Below are 18632 nucleotides of genomic sequence, written 5' to 3' on the forward strand. Positions count from 1 at the left end.
CAGGGCCGAAGGCAGGTGCTAAACCGCTGAGCCACCCAGGCTGTCACACTCAACAGCTTTTTTTTTTTTTAAATAGCAAATTTATTTTTTTATTTATTTAAATTTTTTTTTTTTTTTACATTTTTTAAATTGGAGTTCAATCTGCCAACATCTAACACCCAGCGCCCATCCCCTCAACAGCTTTTAATCAGCAGCTCCAAGCCCTTATCTGAAGGACCCCGACTGCCGAGCGCTCCACTCCCTTGCACGCCGGGGCGGAGTGTGCAGTGCGGAGTGTGCTCTCCGCAGAGGGCGAGGGGATGCTTTAGGAGGGGCGACCTGTACCGGGAAGCCCCTTCAGCACGGGCACCGGAGGTTGAGGTTGGGGGGCAGGCAGGTAAGGACGACAGGGGCCCCGGGCCAGCGAGCGAACTCGCCCGCCTGCGAGTTAGCCTAACGCAGCTGCCGCCAGGGGGCGCGAGGCGCGGCGGCAGGAGCACAGGTGGCCTCGGCGGTCCGGCGGCGGCGGCGGCGGGGGCGCGCGGGGGGGGGGGGGGGCGGGGGGGGCGCGGGGCGCGCGTGCGCAGTTGCTCTGCGGCGGAGGGAGCCGCGATGGAGGGCGCCCCGCCGGCCCGCCAGGTAAGCGGCGCTCCTCTGCGGGCGGCAGGCTCCCTGGCGGTGGCCGCGCCGGGCGGCCCTCTGCGCGAGCGAGCTCTGCGCCCTCGCAGGGCGTGACGAGTCGTCCCCCCGGCCGTTTCCGTGGTGCCCTCGGGAGCCCTTTGGAAAGTTAGCGAGGGAACGGCCTCCCGAGCTGCCCGCGGGCGGCGGGCGGGGGCGGGGCTGTGGGCGGGGCTGCGGGGAGGGGAGGGGCTGTGGGAGGGGCGGGGCTGAGGGGGCGAGCCTGGGTGTGGGCGGGGCTGCGGGCGAGTTGGTGTTGGGTGTGGGCGGGGTTGAGGGGCGAGGGCGGGGCTGTGGGCGGGGCTGCGTAGGCGGGGCTGCGGGGGAGGGGAGGGGGCTGTGGGCGGGGCAGGGCTGAGGGGGCGAGCCCTGGTGTGGGCGGGGCTGCGGGGCGAGGGCGGGGCTGCGTGGGCGGGGCTGCGTGGGGAGGGGAGGGGCTGTGGGCGGGGCAGGGCTGAGGGGGCGAGCCCTGGTGTGGGCGGGGCTGCGGGCGGGGCGGGGTTGGGTGTGGGCGGGGCTGAGGGGCGGGGCTGCGGGGCGGGGTTAGGCGGGGCTGTGGGCGAGGGCGGGGCTGTGGGCGGGGCTGTGGGCGGGGCTGTGGGCGGGCTTGCGGGGAGGGGAGGGGCTGTGGGCGGGGCGGGGCTGAGGGGGCGAGCCTGGATGTGGGCAGGGCTGCGGGCGGGGTTGGGCGTGGGCGGGGCTGAGGGGCGAGGGCGGGACTGTGGGCGGGGCTGCGTCGGCGTGGGCGGGGCTGTGGGCGGGGCTGCGGTGGGCTGTGGGCGGGGCAGGGCTGAGGGGGCGAGCCCTGGTGTGGGCGGGGCTGTGGGCGGGGCTGTGGGCGGGGCGGGGTTGGGTGTGGGCGGGGCTGCGGAGCGAGGGCGGGGCGCAGGGCGGAGGGGGCGAGCCCTGGTGTGGGCGGGGCTGCGGGCGGGGCGGGGTTGGGTGTGGGCGGGGCTGCGGGGCGAGGGCGGGGGCTGTGGGCGGGGCTGTGGGGAGAGGGCGGGGCGAGGGCGGGGCTGTGGGCGGGGCCGTGGGGCGAGGGCGGGGCTGCGGGCGGGGCGGCGGGCGAGGGCGGGGCGAGGGGCGGGGCGAGGGCGGGGCGAGGGCGGGGCGAGGGCGGGGCGAGGGCGGGGCGAGGGCGGGGCGAGGGCGGGGCGAGGGCGGGGCTGCGGGCGTGCAGTGGCCGGACCTCGCCGCTTCCCAGGCCCCGCCGCCTCCCGGGCCGCCGCCTCCCCGCCCGCGGGTGCGGAGCTCGTAGCGCTGGGCTGTCAGCCAGGCGTGGGGCTCGGCTGCGTGTGCTCCTCGCTGTTCCCGCCTGAGGTGATGGACGGAGGGAGGGACGAGCCGAGGAGTCCTCGGGAGGATCTGCGTTTCTCAACATGATGCTCGTGCCTTTCACCTTGGTCGTGGGTGTGCATTTGCCTTTTAGAGGCTTGCAGCCCGTGGGATACGTTTTATGTGAGAGGCATTTTACAGTTTACCAAAAAAAAAAAAAAACACTGTAGAGGCATTCAAAGAATTGTAGGGCAGCCCGGCTGGCCCAGCGGTTTAGCGCCTGCCTCCAGCCCGGGGCGTGACCCTGGAGCCCCGGGATCGAGTCCCACGTCGGGCTCCCGGCATGGAGCCTGCATCTCCCTCTGCCCGTGTCTCTGCCTCTCTCTCTGTGTCTCTAATAAATAAATAAAATCTTAAAAAAAAGAATTGTTGCACAAATGGACGCACTATTTCAGTGCATTCTCAAAATAGGACTATGAAATAGGCATGATAGGGATGAGTGAACCCAAACAGTTATTTTTTTTTTTTTCCACCCCTGTGGCTGGCTGGCCCTGGGTGAGCAACAGAGACATGATCCCTGTCCTCCCTGAGTGATCACGCCTACTATAGAGTGGAGAAAAGAGATTTAGACAGACTGCCAAGGTCACACAATTGAAAGTTAGAGAGCTTGGATTCTGTTGCAGGGACTCTATGAAGCCAGACTGAACCTTCCCCCACCCAAGAACTTGATCTGGATATAGAGTGATCACACACACACACACACACACACACACACCATGAGTACATGAAAAGACTTATGACTTACACATAATGGCTTATTATATCCTTACATAACGAAAAGAGAAGAGCAGGACCTAAATGACTTAAAAGCAGATCCTAAACTACTTAAAAGGGCAAGGAAAGGAAGCTAGATCTGGGTTTTTATTGAGGCCAGGGTGAGAGTTCCTGTGTGTGGACTGGGGCTTTCCTGGTTTGACTCTCTTACCCACACCAAAGATGCTTTCTTACCAGCTTGCCCATTTGAGGGAACCAAGAGGAAGAAGGGGGGGCTTAATAGCTGTCAGCAGCTAAACATAACAAAATTGAATGGGACTCCTTATATAAGATATTCAGCTAATGACGGAAATGTACTATTTTTCATTTAGTTTTTGAACTTGTGTAAGTAAGCCTTCATGGCTGTCTATGAAGCCGGTAGCCTGCACTCAGTAGAATGATGAAAAGTTCCATTGAATGCCTTGTTCAAGAGCCCAAAGGCATATTTTGAGAAATAAAATGAGTGCCTTGGTCATTGTTAGTAATGTCTGGAACTCTAACAGGGATAAAGGGTGTTGGGTGAGGCCTTTTATTATGGCTTTGGTATATGTAGAGACGTGTGATCTTGATTTATATTTTGAATATCTGTGAAACAAGAGGTTCCCAGAGTTCTTTACCCCAAGGGGTGCAGCTCCTAGGTAATGCTCCAAGAGTCTGTAAAAATGTGCAGATGGAGACAATTGTTGGCCCAGGCGTTCATTGTTGACTGTAGGAAGTTCAGCCAGTTGTGCTGACCCTTGGGCCCTAGCTTTATCAGGGACATCTTGGTTAAGGGATGAAAAGCAATAAATAACCGAGCTCTGTTGTATATAATTGTGGTGATGCTGTCACCACTGGACAGCACATTTGTCCATCAGACTTCAAATGGGACTTTGAAATGTACAAACTCTGATTGCAGTTCACTTAGTTGAACCCAAGGCACTCAGGTTTTCAAGGGGTTCAGAAGAAAGGTGCCTTCTTCCGGCACCATGACACTGACAAAAGAATGAGGACAAGGGAGAGCATGTCCTTCTTCAGGTGAGATGTGCTATGTGGCCGAGAGTTGGTTTTATCCTGTAGCAAGGAGGCTTGGGTAGTCATGCTGAGCTGCAAAGTGCTGGTTCTAGGACCCAAGGCACGAACAGCTGGGTATAGAGGATCACAGGCTCAGGGCTTGTAGATACTCTATTTTCATGAGAGTCTTTTATGCTGTAACTAATGGCAAATAGTGTGGGGCTAGGGAGCTATTTTCTTGCACCAGAAGCCTCTGGACAACTTATGGCCACTATGGGTGGTCCAGAGATGCAGGAGTCATGGAAAGAAGCTGCAAAAGTCTCTATGGTGAAGGATTCTGTGCGTGTGTGTGTGTGTGTGTGTGTTTGGGGGGAGGGGAATAGCACTAATGGGAGTGTCTGTTATAATTTTGACAAATTTTAGCATCTTTTTTGAGACAGGTCCTCATTCAGCATGAATGTTACTCATTTGGAAGTAACAGTGTAAATAGGCGTAAGTAAAATTTGTAAATGAGGAAGGAATAGTTGCTCTAGACCCACAAAATGCCTAATAAATGTTGGGCTTGTTTTAATGTTGTGGATGCTGAGAGGGTCAATAGTAGTTTTCTTGGCATTGTCATGGGTAGAGTGGCCCCTGGTTTACCAAATAATTTTCAGGGATTTAACTAAGGTGGCAGTCCTTAAGCTATATTTGGGGCAATGGTCCATCTACTTTTCGTGAACTCCTTTGTGCATATTTGTAAGTCCTGAATGGATATGTCAGAAGAATGTCTTCGGAGGAGGAGGTAATCATTGTAATGTCATACTTGTGCTCCTGGAGAAAAATGGATACAATTACAATATTGCCTGTAAAGGTTGCATGTGAAAGCAAGCCTTTTGATGCATCCTGTGGCTAGCTAGGTAAAGGTATATTGTGTCCTACTAGAGGGGGAGGCAAAGTATACTTAGAGGTTATTGTAAGACACATTAAACAGAGTATTAGCCAAATTTATAATAACAAATATTTACCAGTTTCTGATTGGATAGAGTCAATAATTTCGATAGTATAGGGGATAGGGACCTTCGTGGGTAGGAGCACAGCATCAAGGGGACAGTAATCAACTGTGAGGCACCATTCATTTTTCCAACTTTAACAGGCCACATTAGGCTGTTAAATAGAGAAGCAGTAGGGATAATCACTCTTTCACTAATTAGGTTTTATATAATAACTCCCAAACCTCAAAGGCCCTGCCTGTTTTATGTTATACTGAGTTGTGTTTACTATTTAATTGGGGATGGGGGTGGGGAGTGGGAGGGTGGTCCATGGCGTTCCACTTTTAAAAAGCCATTTGTAAGCTCCAAAGACTCTATTTAAATTTTTTGTTGGGCCAGAGCAACCATTGCCAATATGGGATATTTTAGGGTGATGTGTACTGTACTCTGTTACCAGGGAGAATTTAGTCAAGGCAGTACTTCTGATGGTTAAAGTGAGGCATATCTATTTATGGTCCATTTTATGTTGAGTAATTCCGTTAAAATTGTAGGAAGTGCCTTGTTTAAATTTAGTGGGATCTTTTCGTGGGATCTGCAGGTGTAACTAGTTTGAGCCCAGTATTGATTAAAGCCATGAAGATTTGCCACCTGATGCATTTCAGCAGATGTTGCAGTTAATAAAAAACCTGTGCTGTAAAGATACAAAAGCCAATCTTTATCTTTTGTGGTATAAATTATTTAAACAAGTTTTCGATTTCCAACTGGGCCAAATTGTAGACTTCCCTCTCAGTTTCTTTTTGTTTTGTTTCTTTTCTCTCTTAGGTTTTTGCTTTGTTTGTCTCTTTTTCTCTCCTTTTTGATGGTGAGTGAATATACTTCAAGTGGAAGGAGTCCTCTCTACCATTTCATGTTTATAAATGTCATCCTTCAGAAAGTCTCAACTCAATATCACCAGGTTTAGGGGCATATGGTGACTTCATGGAATTTAAAAATCCTGAGCTTAAGTTGAGTTTGAATTATCCCTTCGCTGTGCCACATGGGTGCCATGGGGGCTTTCCTCTGTCACCCCGAGGATCAGGGTTTTTGTTATAAGTGAGGCATCGGTGGCAACAGCAGGGAACAACAGGGGTGTTTAAGGGGCCTGGTGAGCTCTATGTGTTCTCACAATGGCTGCTTCCTTCCCTTCTCTTTTCTCTCTTTCTTTCTTTTTTTTTTTTAAACTCCACAGTAACTGTCTTTCATGAGTGACCACCCATTGGGCCCATATCTTTCACATGGTTTCCTCTTTCCCCAGAATGCTCCTTAGATTTGGGGCCTATGCCTGATTCATTTATTTTTAACTCCATTGTTTGTGTAAATCAGAGTTAATTTACCAACTTCCCACAGATGGTTGGTAAAGTTGTTTCCACTTTCTTAGTATTCCAAACATTGTTAACTCCATGTACACAGAGTTTTAGTTTATACTCATTTTAAACCTTTCTAGGTATTGCAAATGACTCTCCAAAGAGATTGAACTAATGTCACTCCTGTTACATGGTTTTTTGCTGTTTAATTGTTCCTCTAGTCACTAGGAAATTCTGGAGGCTAAAGACTTTATTCATTTTTGAATCCCCAGTCCCAACTAAACTACCTAACAAGTACTACTAGTTGGAGAATATGTGTCTCATATATAAATATATGAACTGTAGGAGAAAAAACATATTAATTACTGTTTCCTAAAAGCTTAAATATTGCTTTCAAGTTAATTTATCTATTTTGAACACTAACTCTTCTTTTTAAAATAAGCATTTCTCAGTAAGTAATTTAAATCATTTATACTTGTTTCCAGGTAATAAATGAAGGAGATTCAAGCTTTGCCACTGAGCCACAGGAAGAGATAGAGGAGAATCCTAGCCCAGCTGTGGATGAAAATAATATAGTGTCAGCAAAAAAACAGGGGCCGAATTTACATAACTGGAGCAGTGACTGGGGCTTTTGGGTAATATTTTTTACTTCTTATATGTTAATTTTAATCTTTAATCCAAATTTTCTTCAAATTTATAGCAATTCATATAATACTTATAATGTTGTCTCATTAGTTTCTAGATTTTTCAGATCTTTTAAGTTTTAGTCCAGAGTCCAAGATACTTCTGATAATGCTCTCCTTTGGCCACTAGAATGCACTGTTGTCTGGTTTGTGGGAGAGGAATTATCTGCTTCAGTTTCCCTGGGAGAAAACTATACCACAGAATTGGATTCCACTTATGTTGTTGTTCACTGTATTGGCAAGGGACTAACGTTATACAGGAACCATATTTCTAAACATTACTGAGAAATGAGCCATTTTACATAATTTTGATTTAAATAATTAGTTTCAGTACCTAAAGGAAGTTTAACAGTGTTTGACCTATAGTATATAATAATTAAACAGTGTTTGACCTATAGTATATAATAATTATAAGGTAAAATTTAAAGTTAGGAGTTTCATATTCTGTTTGCACTGTACTTACTTGTTTGCATAACCTGAATATGGTTCAGGTTTCCCTACAGTAAAATGAGACTCCTGCTTGTTGATTAGGTGCATAAAGTCTTTTGGTAAGACCAGCATTTCTATTGCTATATGAATCCTAGCATTTATTATCTTAAAAGGCTTGTTCTAAATCTAGCAATTCCTATGAGATTTATGAGATATTTGACAGAATCAGCTATAATGCAACTATAAGTGAAATTTATATAAAATTATAAGGCATTTATAGTTCCAGTATTAATTCATTAGAAAGCTAATCTCTTGGCAATTAGGTATACTTGGTAGCAGAATTTCTTATAATTTTAGAGTAGCCTAAAAAAAGACATGATAGTAATAGGTTATAAAGATTAGTACAAGTACTATTATTCTGTTCATAAGTAGTAGTTCAATTATTGAATATTAACATGAATAGCTGTTTCTTTTTAAAAATATTTTATTTATTTATTCATGAGAGACACAGAGAGAGAGAGAGAGAGAGAGAGAGGCAGAGACACAGGCAGAGGGAGAAGCAGGCTCCACGCAGGGAGCCCAACGTGGGACTCGATCCTGGGATTCTAGGATCACGCCCTGGGTTGAAGGCAGCGCTAAACTGCTGAGCCACCCGGGGTTCCCATGAATAGCTATTTCTTAATTCCTATTAAGAAACTTAACATAAGTTTTTAAAAACATTTTCTAAGGAAAATGTTTAATTGCTAAGAAACATAGCAAATAACTACACATCCTGAAAATTATGTCTTCTATATCAATTATATTATTTTTGGTTACATTCAGAGAAAGTTTCTGACTATTATAGTGTTTTGGACCTTCTGCACTATGATTTCTGTATCTTTGTTATAGATTGGAAAACCTTTATAGTTCCAAAGGCTATCTACAGGGCTCAGTAGTCACGGTGGTTATTCTTTGGCAGACTTAAAGCAAAAAAAGCAAGAAAAGAAACAAGCAGGGAAATGAGGATTTAGTAATAGGAGAGAGGAAAAAAGATATATGTGTTCTAAAGCTTTGCAACTCCCAAGTGTAGAATGTGGGGCCAACAGACTTGGCATCACCTGTCAGCTAATTAGAAATGCAGAGTCTTGGGGCCCAGCCTCAGACCTACTGAATTAGAATCTTTATTTTTCAAGAATTCCAGGAGATGTGTATGCACATTCACCTTTGAGAGGCTCTTGTTCAGTGTTTGAAGGTCTGCTTTAGCTCGTTTAGTTCACTATGCTGATTACAAGTACGTTATTTTGAGGAATTTTTTAGAGGAATTTTTATAGGAATTCACATGAAATAGATTTAAAGATAAATACAACATCTTAAAAGTTTTACCGACTTTTTCAGAGGTCACTTACCCAGAAGTGAGAACTGAGAAGCAAACAAAAACAAGAAAAGTCTGAACAGTTAAAATCAAAGTTCTTGCTGATGTATCTTGTGGAGGAGAGTTCCTCAAGTCTTCATCTGGAATATCTTTAATAGATCTTTGACATATTTTTTATAAGCCTAAATTAGTTGGTTCCTATTTTATAGTTGAATAGAATATTGGAGATAGGGGAATAATTGGTGATAACACATGGACAATAGGACAGAATGCCATCAGAAGCTCAAAAAGTGAAGCAACCTGGACTTCTTAATGAGGGGGCCAAAGGTCTATGCAGATTACATGGCTCTAATAGTATGGTTATTGGTAGAAGTGATGGTTAAGAAGTCTGCAAAATAATGCACTTTTTCTCTGTCATTTTAAATCCATCTCGTTCTACTGCTGACACCACCCTGTTTCTGTTTTCACATTCTTCTGGCAATAAAGTTGGAATTGAATGAGCATAATAAGATGGCTGTGTTCACTGAGGGAATCCAAGATCAACACAGGAAAAACTAATACCAAAGCAGGAAAATATTCATGAGGCACATGACCTGGTAGTTAAACAAAAAATTGAAAAGGTTGTTAGAGCCATTTCACTGGAATACCCAAAAAGTCTTTTCACTTAGGGAAGGCTTCCACAAAAGGAATTGATAACATTTTAAAGTTTGGCCTTTCAAAGAGTTAAGCTGTGGGGACCTGAAAAATTCACTGGTGTAGAATAAGTCATACATTCTGGCTAACTTAGTTGTTCCACAGTAGTGAATTTAGAGGGCAGCGTGATATCATTGAATGAATTAGAGATTGGGAACAAAAAAATCTAGGGGAGAGTGTACACTCTGTCCCTGGTGATTTCACCGTGTGGTGTTCTTGAGTATGTTGTTCAACCTGTCAGGTGCCTCATTTATAAAGTGAGAGATTGGGCCATAGTATTACAACATTGGTGTGTCTTGAATCAATATGAAAAAAAAAAAAAGGTGGAGGGTGTGTTTGGTTAGCAAATGCTCGTAACTTACGTTTGTGATAGCTGTGTATCAGTCATAAAAAACTCTGAGTATATACAGTGGGAGTATGTTACATGGAGAACACCTTTTCCTTAAGAGTGGTTAAAAGAATTGAAAAGTACTGGATAAAAGGATCTTCTATTTGTAATTGGAAAATACGTTTTGATGATTCTCCATAAATAAAAATTGTGAAAACTTGACAAAATGATACAAGACAGTGAAACAGAGTTTATTAAAGGTTTTTGGCTTCTGAGGCTGGTTTCTTTTTAGACCCTATCCGTTTAATCTTCTGCTGAACTCATTGGCTATTAAGTGTCTTTCTGACAGTAGGACTTTATTTATTTATTTGTTTGTTTGTTTGCTTGTTTATTTATTTATTTCCAGGGCAGTTAATAGCTAACAGTAGGACTTTAATTTAAAAGAAGTTGATTACATCACCATAGCACCTGATTAGTGAGATCAACAGCTGCAGATTTTCTATTTCAATCCTGTAATATAGAAATAGGAATCTTGTTATATTTGTTTTCTTTTCTATTTAAAAATGAAAATAGGGAAGCCCGAGTGGCTCAGCGGTTTGGCGCTGCCTTCCGTCCAGGGCCTGATCCTAGAGACCCAGGATCAAGTCCCATGTCCGGCTCCCTGCATGGAGCCTGCTTCTCCCTCTGCCTGTGTCTCTGCCTCTCTCTCTGTGTGTCTCTAATAAATAAATAAATAAATCATAAAAAAGTCTTAATAACTTTTAAGTCCCAATGGAACAGAAATTATGTGAAAGGAAAAAAAAAAACTTGAAATAAACTTAATGGCAAATAAATATTTATGCTTTTGCCATTTAACTGTTAGTAAAAATACATAGCAAAAACAACAACAAAACCAAACTCCCAAAACTTATAAGAGAGAAATTCTTTTTTCCCCTGACTAAAATAATGGTATATTCCAGGTGGATTAATGCCCCAAAGGAAAAGCATACAGAGGTTTGCAGCAGATGCACTGATTTAATGTAACTTCTCTTAGTGATGTAGGGCTAGTAACTATTGAGAGTAGAAAAAAGCCTTTGAAATTTTCTGTTGCTGACAGTTAGAAAATGACATACACCGGGGTACCTGGGCAGCTCAGTTGTCTAAGCACCTGACTCTTGATTTCAGCTCAGGTCATGATCTGAAGAGTTGTGAGATCAAGCACCACATCAGGCTCTGCACTGGGTGTGGAGCCTGGTTAAGATTCTCTCTCCTTCTCCCTCTGTCCCCAGCACCACCCTCCACACCCCTTGCATGCTCTCTCTTTCTCAAATAAATAAATAAATAAAATAAAAATAAAAAGTATTTTTGTTCTAAAACATTTTAAGAATAAAACAGGCCTAGATTTTGAACTAGTATACTTATGTTTTGTTTGAAAATAGTTGAGTTTTTCTAGATCATAATCAAGGTTTTTCTAATTATACAAGAAATCATAAGTATTGACTCTATGCTTTATCATCGACTTATAGCATGATGATAGTCGTGTTATTCACAAGTAAACTTTTCTACTTATAAATAAGGGATAAAACTTGTCACAAACCTGATTTAGAGGTAGGTACATCATGAGGATTAATTAATGTTGTACTGTTAAACAACAAAAACCCAAGAGGATTAATTAGTATATTTGTAACATACTTTGGCAACTTTGGAGAGGCATTTTCTGTAATCATATGTTGTCTTCCCCAGTGTATCTTGAATTTATTCAAGCTAAGAAGGATATTTTAGACTTTCACTTTGGTAGCTGATAAGAATAAACTTACTTTCCAATTTCTGTTGGATTTGAAAATCATATTTTATCCAATTAAAATTCAATTATAGAAAGATAGTCTTTGAAAACCTGGATATATTAATACTTTTAGATTTAATAATAAGGAAATAGGAACTAACATTTCTGGCAATATGGAAAGAGGACCATTTAACTTAAAAGCTCTTCTGCTGCAAAGTACTTAAAACTGCTGGATGAAATGTTACAAACATGTTTTTAAAATGAATGTCTGGGCTCACAAAATAGCAAGAGATGTACCTAAGGGCTAAAAACGGAGAGGGAACTGATTACCTGAGTTGTAAGCACATGAGCTAATGCTGAGACAGCCCTGAGGAGTTTATTAGCCTCAGTAACAAATGCTTTAATGGCCACCCTGGGATTGGAGATGATGCCTTGGACTTGTATGAATTAGAACTGGGAACTCCTTATAAAGCCATAACTCCTGAAGAGTTATATAGTCTGTGAAAGGTAGACTAGGAAAGAAATTCACTTACATCTGCCCGTTTGAAGACAAGGAAGCTTACCTGTCTATAAACTTGTGCTTGGAGTAGTAGGGGAGGGAAATCTTCCTGAGAGTACACAGCTGTAGTCAATTTAGTCATGTAGTCATGAAGTTTTGGGACCTGAATTTAATACTTTATGAGTGAGCAGAAGGAAATTCAATAAATAGCATATTAGACCCTCAAAAGTTAGGATAAAACTACCAGATAAAAGCTATAAAATCATCATTTGATATTATTAAAGACTTAATAAAAGGAATTAAGCATGTGATAAATAGATAAGACCTTTTTTTTGGACTTTTTTTTAATGGAGAGAGAGAATGTGCGAAGCATGTGCAGGGGGAGTGGCAAGGGGTACAGGGAGAGAATCTCAAGCAGAGTTCTGTGCTGCACAGAGCCCAACACAGGACTTGATCTCATGACCCCAAGATCATGATCTGAGCTGAAACTAAGAGTCAGACACTTAAATGACAGCCATCTAGGCACCCCTGGATAAGACATTCTTAAAAACACCATGCAGATTTGGAAAACAATCAGATACAACTTCTAGAAATGGAAAATACAGTCATTGAAATAATAATTTAAACATTCAAAGGACATAGCTAAAGAGGAAATAGCTAAAGAGAAAATCAGTGAACTGATACATGAGGAAATTATTACATTGTACCACTGAGAGATACAGAAAAATTTGAAAGAGAATGGCTTAAGAGATAAGGAGAAAATTAGAGAAGTCCAATATGAATCTAAATAGAAGTTTCAGAAGATCAACATAAAGGCAATATTCAAAAGGAATATGCCTGAAAATTTTCTACTCTTGATGAAAGACCAGAATCAAAAAGTGCAGTGAGTCTCTCACAGGATAAATGAAAAGAATACTGAACAGAGACATTAGTATCAAACAAGTGGCGAAGGCAGATATACATGAATTAAGATAGGAATAGCTTTCTTTAAAAAGTTTATTTATTTTTTTAGTCATTTCTACACCCAGCAAGGGCCTTGAACTCATGACCCTGAGATCAGTAGTTACATGCCGTTCTGACTGAGCCAGCCAGGCACCCCAACAATAGTCTTAATAATTCATTTGAGAGTCTTCTATGCACCAGGCTGTTCTAAGTGTCTCTGCCAGTAGAGCTGATTGGAAGATGAGTAGATACACATAAACAAATGTGTAATATATGTTTTTGTTTGAAGTTTTTATTTAAATTCTAGTTAACATATAGTATTGTTTTCGGGGTAATTTAGTGATTCATCACGTACATAGAATATCATCACAAGTGCCCTCCTTAATATCCATCATCCACTTAGCCATCCCCTGCCCACCTCCCCTCCAGCAACCCTCAGTTTGTTCTCTATAGTTAATAGTCTCTTATGGGGGGATCCCTGGGTGCCACAGCGGTTTAGCGCCTGCCTTTGGCCCAGGGCGCAATCCTGGAGACCCGGGATGGATCCTGGAGACGTCGGGCTCCCTGCAGGGAGCCTGCTTCTCCCTCTGTCTATGTCTCTGCCTCTCTCTCTCTCTCTCTGTCACTATCATGAATAAATAAATAAAAATCTTTTAAAAAAAAAACTCTCTTACGGTTTGCCTGCCCCTCTTCTCTCTTTTTGCAAATGTGTGATATGTCAGGTAGTGACAGAAGGCAAAGAGGACTATAAGGTTTAGAGAATCACATGGAAGGGAGTAGCATTTTCAGTTAGGAGGGTCTGGAAAAGCTGCTCTGAGGAAGTGCCATTTGAAAGAGCGGGACAAAAAGAACCCAGATGAATCATGTGAGGAAGAGAAAAGGGAAATGGTATACTGGGGAAAGGCAAGAGGCAGGAATAAGACAGGCTTGTTTGACAGCTTACTGATGGGGTCAGATGTGATGAGTGAGGAAGAAGAAAAAGGTCAAGGATAATAATTCCTCAGTTTCTGATCAGTGCAGATAGGTGCGTGGAAGCATCACTTAGGAGAAGAGAAAAACAGCGGGGAGAAGTAGCTTTGGGGCTTGAGGAAATCAAGTTGGAGATGCATATTTGATATACAAGTAGAAAAGAGTAGTAGGCTGTTGGATTTATGACTTGAATCTCAGGAAAGAGATTGAAGCGGGAAGTAAATTTGGGAGACTTTGAGTATGGATGCTATTTAAAGACCGATTTATAAAGATTAGATGAGATCACCTAGGGAAAAATATGGATAAATAAAAAAAGTGGACTCTCCAATGTTTAGAACCTCTCTTTAATGTTTAGGTGGTGGAGAAGGAACTAGCAAAAGAAATGGATTTGGTTAATGAGATAAAATCTTAGGAAGTGTGGCATCCTCAAAGGCAAATGATGGAAGTCTTTTAAGGACAGAATGATCTATTGTGATTAAGTAAAGTAAGGTGAGGCCTAAAAATTGACTACTGGATTTGGAAAGTAGAGGTTGCTAGTGATATTAAAAAGTAGTTTGGGGCACCTGGGCGGCTCAGTCAGTTAAGCATCTGCCTTTGGCTCAGGTCATGATCTCCAGGTCCTGGGATTTCCTGTTCAGCAGGGGGTCTGCTTCTCTCTGTCCCTCTGTCCCTCCCCTCCAGCTCATGCATGCATGCGCCCTCTCTCTCTCTCTCTCTTTCAAATAAATAAAATCTTTAAAATTTCTCATTGTCCTAGATAATTGAAAGAATATACTTAGGATGGAGTCTTAATTAATATCCCAATAACACATTACTATTTCAATTATTTTCCATATTCTCTGTCATTTATTAAATATGTTAACCTACGTTTCCCAACAATGAGAAATTTTAAAGAGCACATAGAAACCATATCTCAAGTAATACAAAAATTCTAGCTCAGCATTCTTTATCTACCTTTCCAAAAAACCTTTTATTATATATGAGACATGAAGTTAAAAGCCATGGCATTGATCCTATGAGCCATATCTAAGAGTGAGTTTCTATTACACTAGTCACATTTTGCTCAATAATTAAATAATTTTACTTTTGTTATTTCTCTGGTGATGATGTTATTAATGTAGAGTAGTAAAATTGCCTAAAGATAGTCGGTTGGAGGGAGAACAAAGAAGAATATGAAGATACAAATGGCCAACAGATGCATGAAAACATGCTCGGTGTCACAAGGTATCAGGGAAATACAAATCAAAATCACAATGAGTTATGACCTTGCACTGGCTAAAATTAACAACTCAGGAAACAACAGATGTTGGCAAGGATGTGGAGAAAGGGCTAACCCTCTTACACTGTTGTTGGGAATGCAAACCTGTGCAGCCATTCTGGAAAACAGTATGGAGGTTCCTCAAAAAGTTAAAAATAGAACTACCTTATGACCCGGTGATTGTACTTGTAGGGATTTACCCCAAAGATACAAATGTACTGACCCAAAGGGGCACTTGCACCCCAATGTTTATCGCAGCAATGTCCACAATAGCCAAACTATGGGAAGAGCTGGATGTCCATCGACAGATGAATGGATAAAGAAGATTTGGTATATATACACAATGGACTACTACTCAGCCATCAAGAAATGAAATCTTGCCATTTGCAATGATGTGGATAGAACTAGAGGGTATTATACTACGTGAAATAAGTCAATCAGACAAAGACAATTATCGTATCTCACTCATATGTGGAATTTAAAAAACAAAACAGGATCATAGGGGAAGGGAGGGAAAAATAAAACAAAACGAAATCAGAGAGGGAGACAAACCATAGACACTCTTAATCATAGGAAACAAACTGAAGGTTCCTGGAGGGGAAGGGAGTAGGGATGGGGTAACTGGGGTGGTGAACATTAAAGAGGGCATAATGTAATGAGCACTGGGTGTTATATAAGACCGATGAATCAATGACCTCTACCTCTGAAATTAATAATACATCTATGTTAATTGAATTTAAATAAAAATATTTTTAAAAAGAATATGGAGAATGACCTCTGAATCCGCTTTAAAAGCTCTTTAGACATTGCCACCTCTTACGAAGAATTAACACATTTCTTCTAACCCTACAAACTTTCTCCTTCTTTTATTTTTTTTTTACTTTTAGTTTGAGATAATTTTATATTCACATGCAGTTGTAAGAAATGATACAGATAACCTGTATCCTTTAAACAATTTTCCCCCAATGATAATGTGTTGCAAAAGTATATACAATATCGCATTGATACACATTGATCTCACATTGACACAGAACATTTTCATTATAGCAAGAATCCTCTTTATAGACATAGCTTTTTTTTATAGTGTCCCCTCTCCCTACTCAACCCTTGTCAACCACTAATCTATTGTCCATTTTTATAATTATGTCATTTCATTTTTTAACCAATTTCTATTTATTTATTTATTTATTTATTTATTTGTTTGTTTGTTTGTTTGTTTTTATTGGAGTTCAGTTTGCTCATCCCACCAAGTGCCCCCCTCAGTGCCCGTCACCCAGTCACCCCAACCCCCCACCCACCTCCCCTTCCACTACCCCTTGTTCGTTTCTCAGAATTAGGAGTCTCTCATGTTTTGCCACCCTCACTGATATTTTCACTCATTTTCTCTCCTTTTCCCTTTATTCCCTTTCATTAATTTAATTATGTCATTTCAAGTATATTATGTAAATAGTATCATACAGTAGTGACCTTTTCCATTTTTACTCATAATTCCCTGGAGATCCATCTGTTTTGTTTTGTGTACCAAGAGTTCATTCCTTTTTAAAGTTTATGTTTGTATGAATATGTGTGTGTGTGTGTATATATATATATGAACATATGTACGTATGTGTAGAAATACATATATATGTACATATATATGTGTGTTTTATTTTTTATTTATTTTTAAAGATTTTGTTTGTTTATTCATGAGAGACACAAAGAGTCAGAGTTATGGCAGAGGGAAAAGCAGGCTCCCTGTGGGGAGCCTGATGCATGGGACTCTATCCTAGGACCCTGGTATCATGACCTGAGCCAAAGGCAAGATGCTCAGCCACTGAGCCACCCAGGTGCCCTATATGTATGTTTTAAAGTAGTCTCTGTACCCAGTATGAGGCTCAAACTCATGACCCAGAGATCAAGAGTCTCACCCTCTTCCAGCTGAGCCAGCCAGTGCCCGAGTTCATTCCATTTTAATGCTGAGTAGTAGTCCCTGGTATGGATGTACCACAGTTTTAACCATATACCCAATGAAGACTATCTGGGCTATCTCCAGTTGGGGGCTATGATGAATAAAACGGCTATAGATATTCTTGTACAGGTTTTTGTGTGAATATGTTTTCCTCACTAGGGGTATGTGTCCAGGAATGCAATTGCTGCATCATTAATAGTTGCATATTTAGTTTTAAGAAATTGCCAATATGTTTTCCAGAGTGGCTTTACCATTTTATGTTCCGACCACAATGTATCCAGTTTCTCCATATTCTTGCCTTCTTGCTGAGTGTTTTTATCATGAAAGGAGCCCTTCCGTGTAAATTTTGGAATCATCTTGTGTCAGATATTTTTTAGGATTTTTTTAGGATACCATTTTAATTATTTTTGATATTTCCATTCTGGGTGCTCTTCATTTCTTCTTGTGATTTTGAATAACCATGCTGTCACATTTCTTTGCAGCCTGACGGATTCTTTTTGCAATTCTTTAAAGTAGGTTTGCTGTTTCCATTGTTTAGGAGGAGAAGTCCGCCATTAATTGTACTGTTTTTTTTAAGATTTTTAAAAATTTATTTATTAATGAGAGAGAGAGAGAGAGAGAGAAGTCATAGAGAGAGAGAGAGAGGCAGAGACACAGGCAGAGGGAGAAGCAGGCTCCATGCAGGGAGCCCGACGTGGGACTCGGTCCTGGGACTCCAGGATCACGCCCTGGGCTAAAGGCGGTGCTAAACTGCTGAGCCACCCGAGCTGCCCCAATCATACTGGTTTTTACCTGTATGTGTGAGTCATTTTTCTCCTGCTGTTTCCATGTTCTCCCTTGTCTTTCAAAAGTTTAACTATGATATAAGTTTTTAAATTTTTAAAATTTTTAATTAAATTTTTTTTTCAATTTTAATCTACTTTATATATGTGTTTTAAGATTTATTTATTTGCTTTAGAGAGAGAGAGCACTCACATGAGTTGTGTAGGGACACAGGGAGAGGGGGAGAATCTCAAGCAGACTCCCTGCTGAGCGCAGAGCCCAAAGCCTGGCTCTGTCTTGTGACCCTGAGATCATGACCTGAACTGATATCAGGAGTTGGGCACTTATCTGAGTCAGCCAGGTATCCCAGAATCTCTTTTCTTTATCCTACTTAGTTAATTGAGCTTCTTCAATTTATCAATTAATGTTTTTCCTCAGGTTTTGAAAGTTTTAACACATGTTTTTCTGGGGATGCCCGGGTGGGTCAGTGGTTGGGCCTCTGCCTTTGGCTCAGGTTGTGATCCCAGGGTCCTGGGATCGAGTCTTGCATCAGGCTACTCGCAGGGAGCCTGCTTCCCTCTCTGCCTATGTCTCTGCCTCTCTGTGTCTCTCATGAATAAATAGATAAAATCTTTAAAACAAAACAAAACAAATGTTTTTCTTCTTCCTTTTTCCCTTTTACTCTCAGTGCATTTATTTTGAATCACTTAATGTTATCTCACAGGTCTCTGAGTCTGTTCATTTTCTATAGTCTTTTTCATTTCTATTCAAATTGGATAATCTCTGCTAATCTATCTTTAAGTTCACTGATTCTTTCCCTTCCATATTGAATTTTTTTGTTCCTCTGGTGAATTTTTTGTTTCAGTGAATGTAGTTTTCAACTCCAGAATGTTCTGTTTTTCTTAAAAGAATTTTATTTATTTATTTTTTCTTAAAAGAATTTAAAAAATATATTT

General features: G+C 42.0%; 1 protein-coding gene across 3 annotated transcripts in view; it reads left to right on the forward strand.

Moving 5' to 3' along the window:
* Positions 1 to 551: 551 nt before the first annotated feature.
* Positions 552 to 18632, forward strand: part of GRAMD1C (GRAM domain containing 1C) — an 87366-nt gene continuing 69285 nt past the window's right edge. For all 3 annotated transcript variants that reach the window (XM_038582851.1, XM_038582852.1, XM_038582853.1), the window contains exons 1-2: positions 552 to 618; positions 6538 to 6687. In XM_038582851.1, the coding sequence (XP_038438779.1) occupies positions 592 to 618; positions 6538 to 6687 (177 nt within the window). In that variant the 5' untranslated portion in view covers positions 552 to 591. The remainder of the gene's footprint in view (positions 619 to 6537; positions 6688 to 18632) is intronic.

This window comes from Canis lupus, chromosome 33 (genome assembly GCF_011100685.1).
Source record: "Canis lupus familiaris isolate Mischka breed German Shepherd chromosome 33, alternate assembly UU_Cfam_GSD_1.0, whole genome shotgun sequence".
Taxonomy (NCBI): domain Eukaryota; kingdom Metazoa; phylum Chordata; class Mammalia; order Carnivora; family Canidae; genus Canis; species Canis lupus.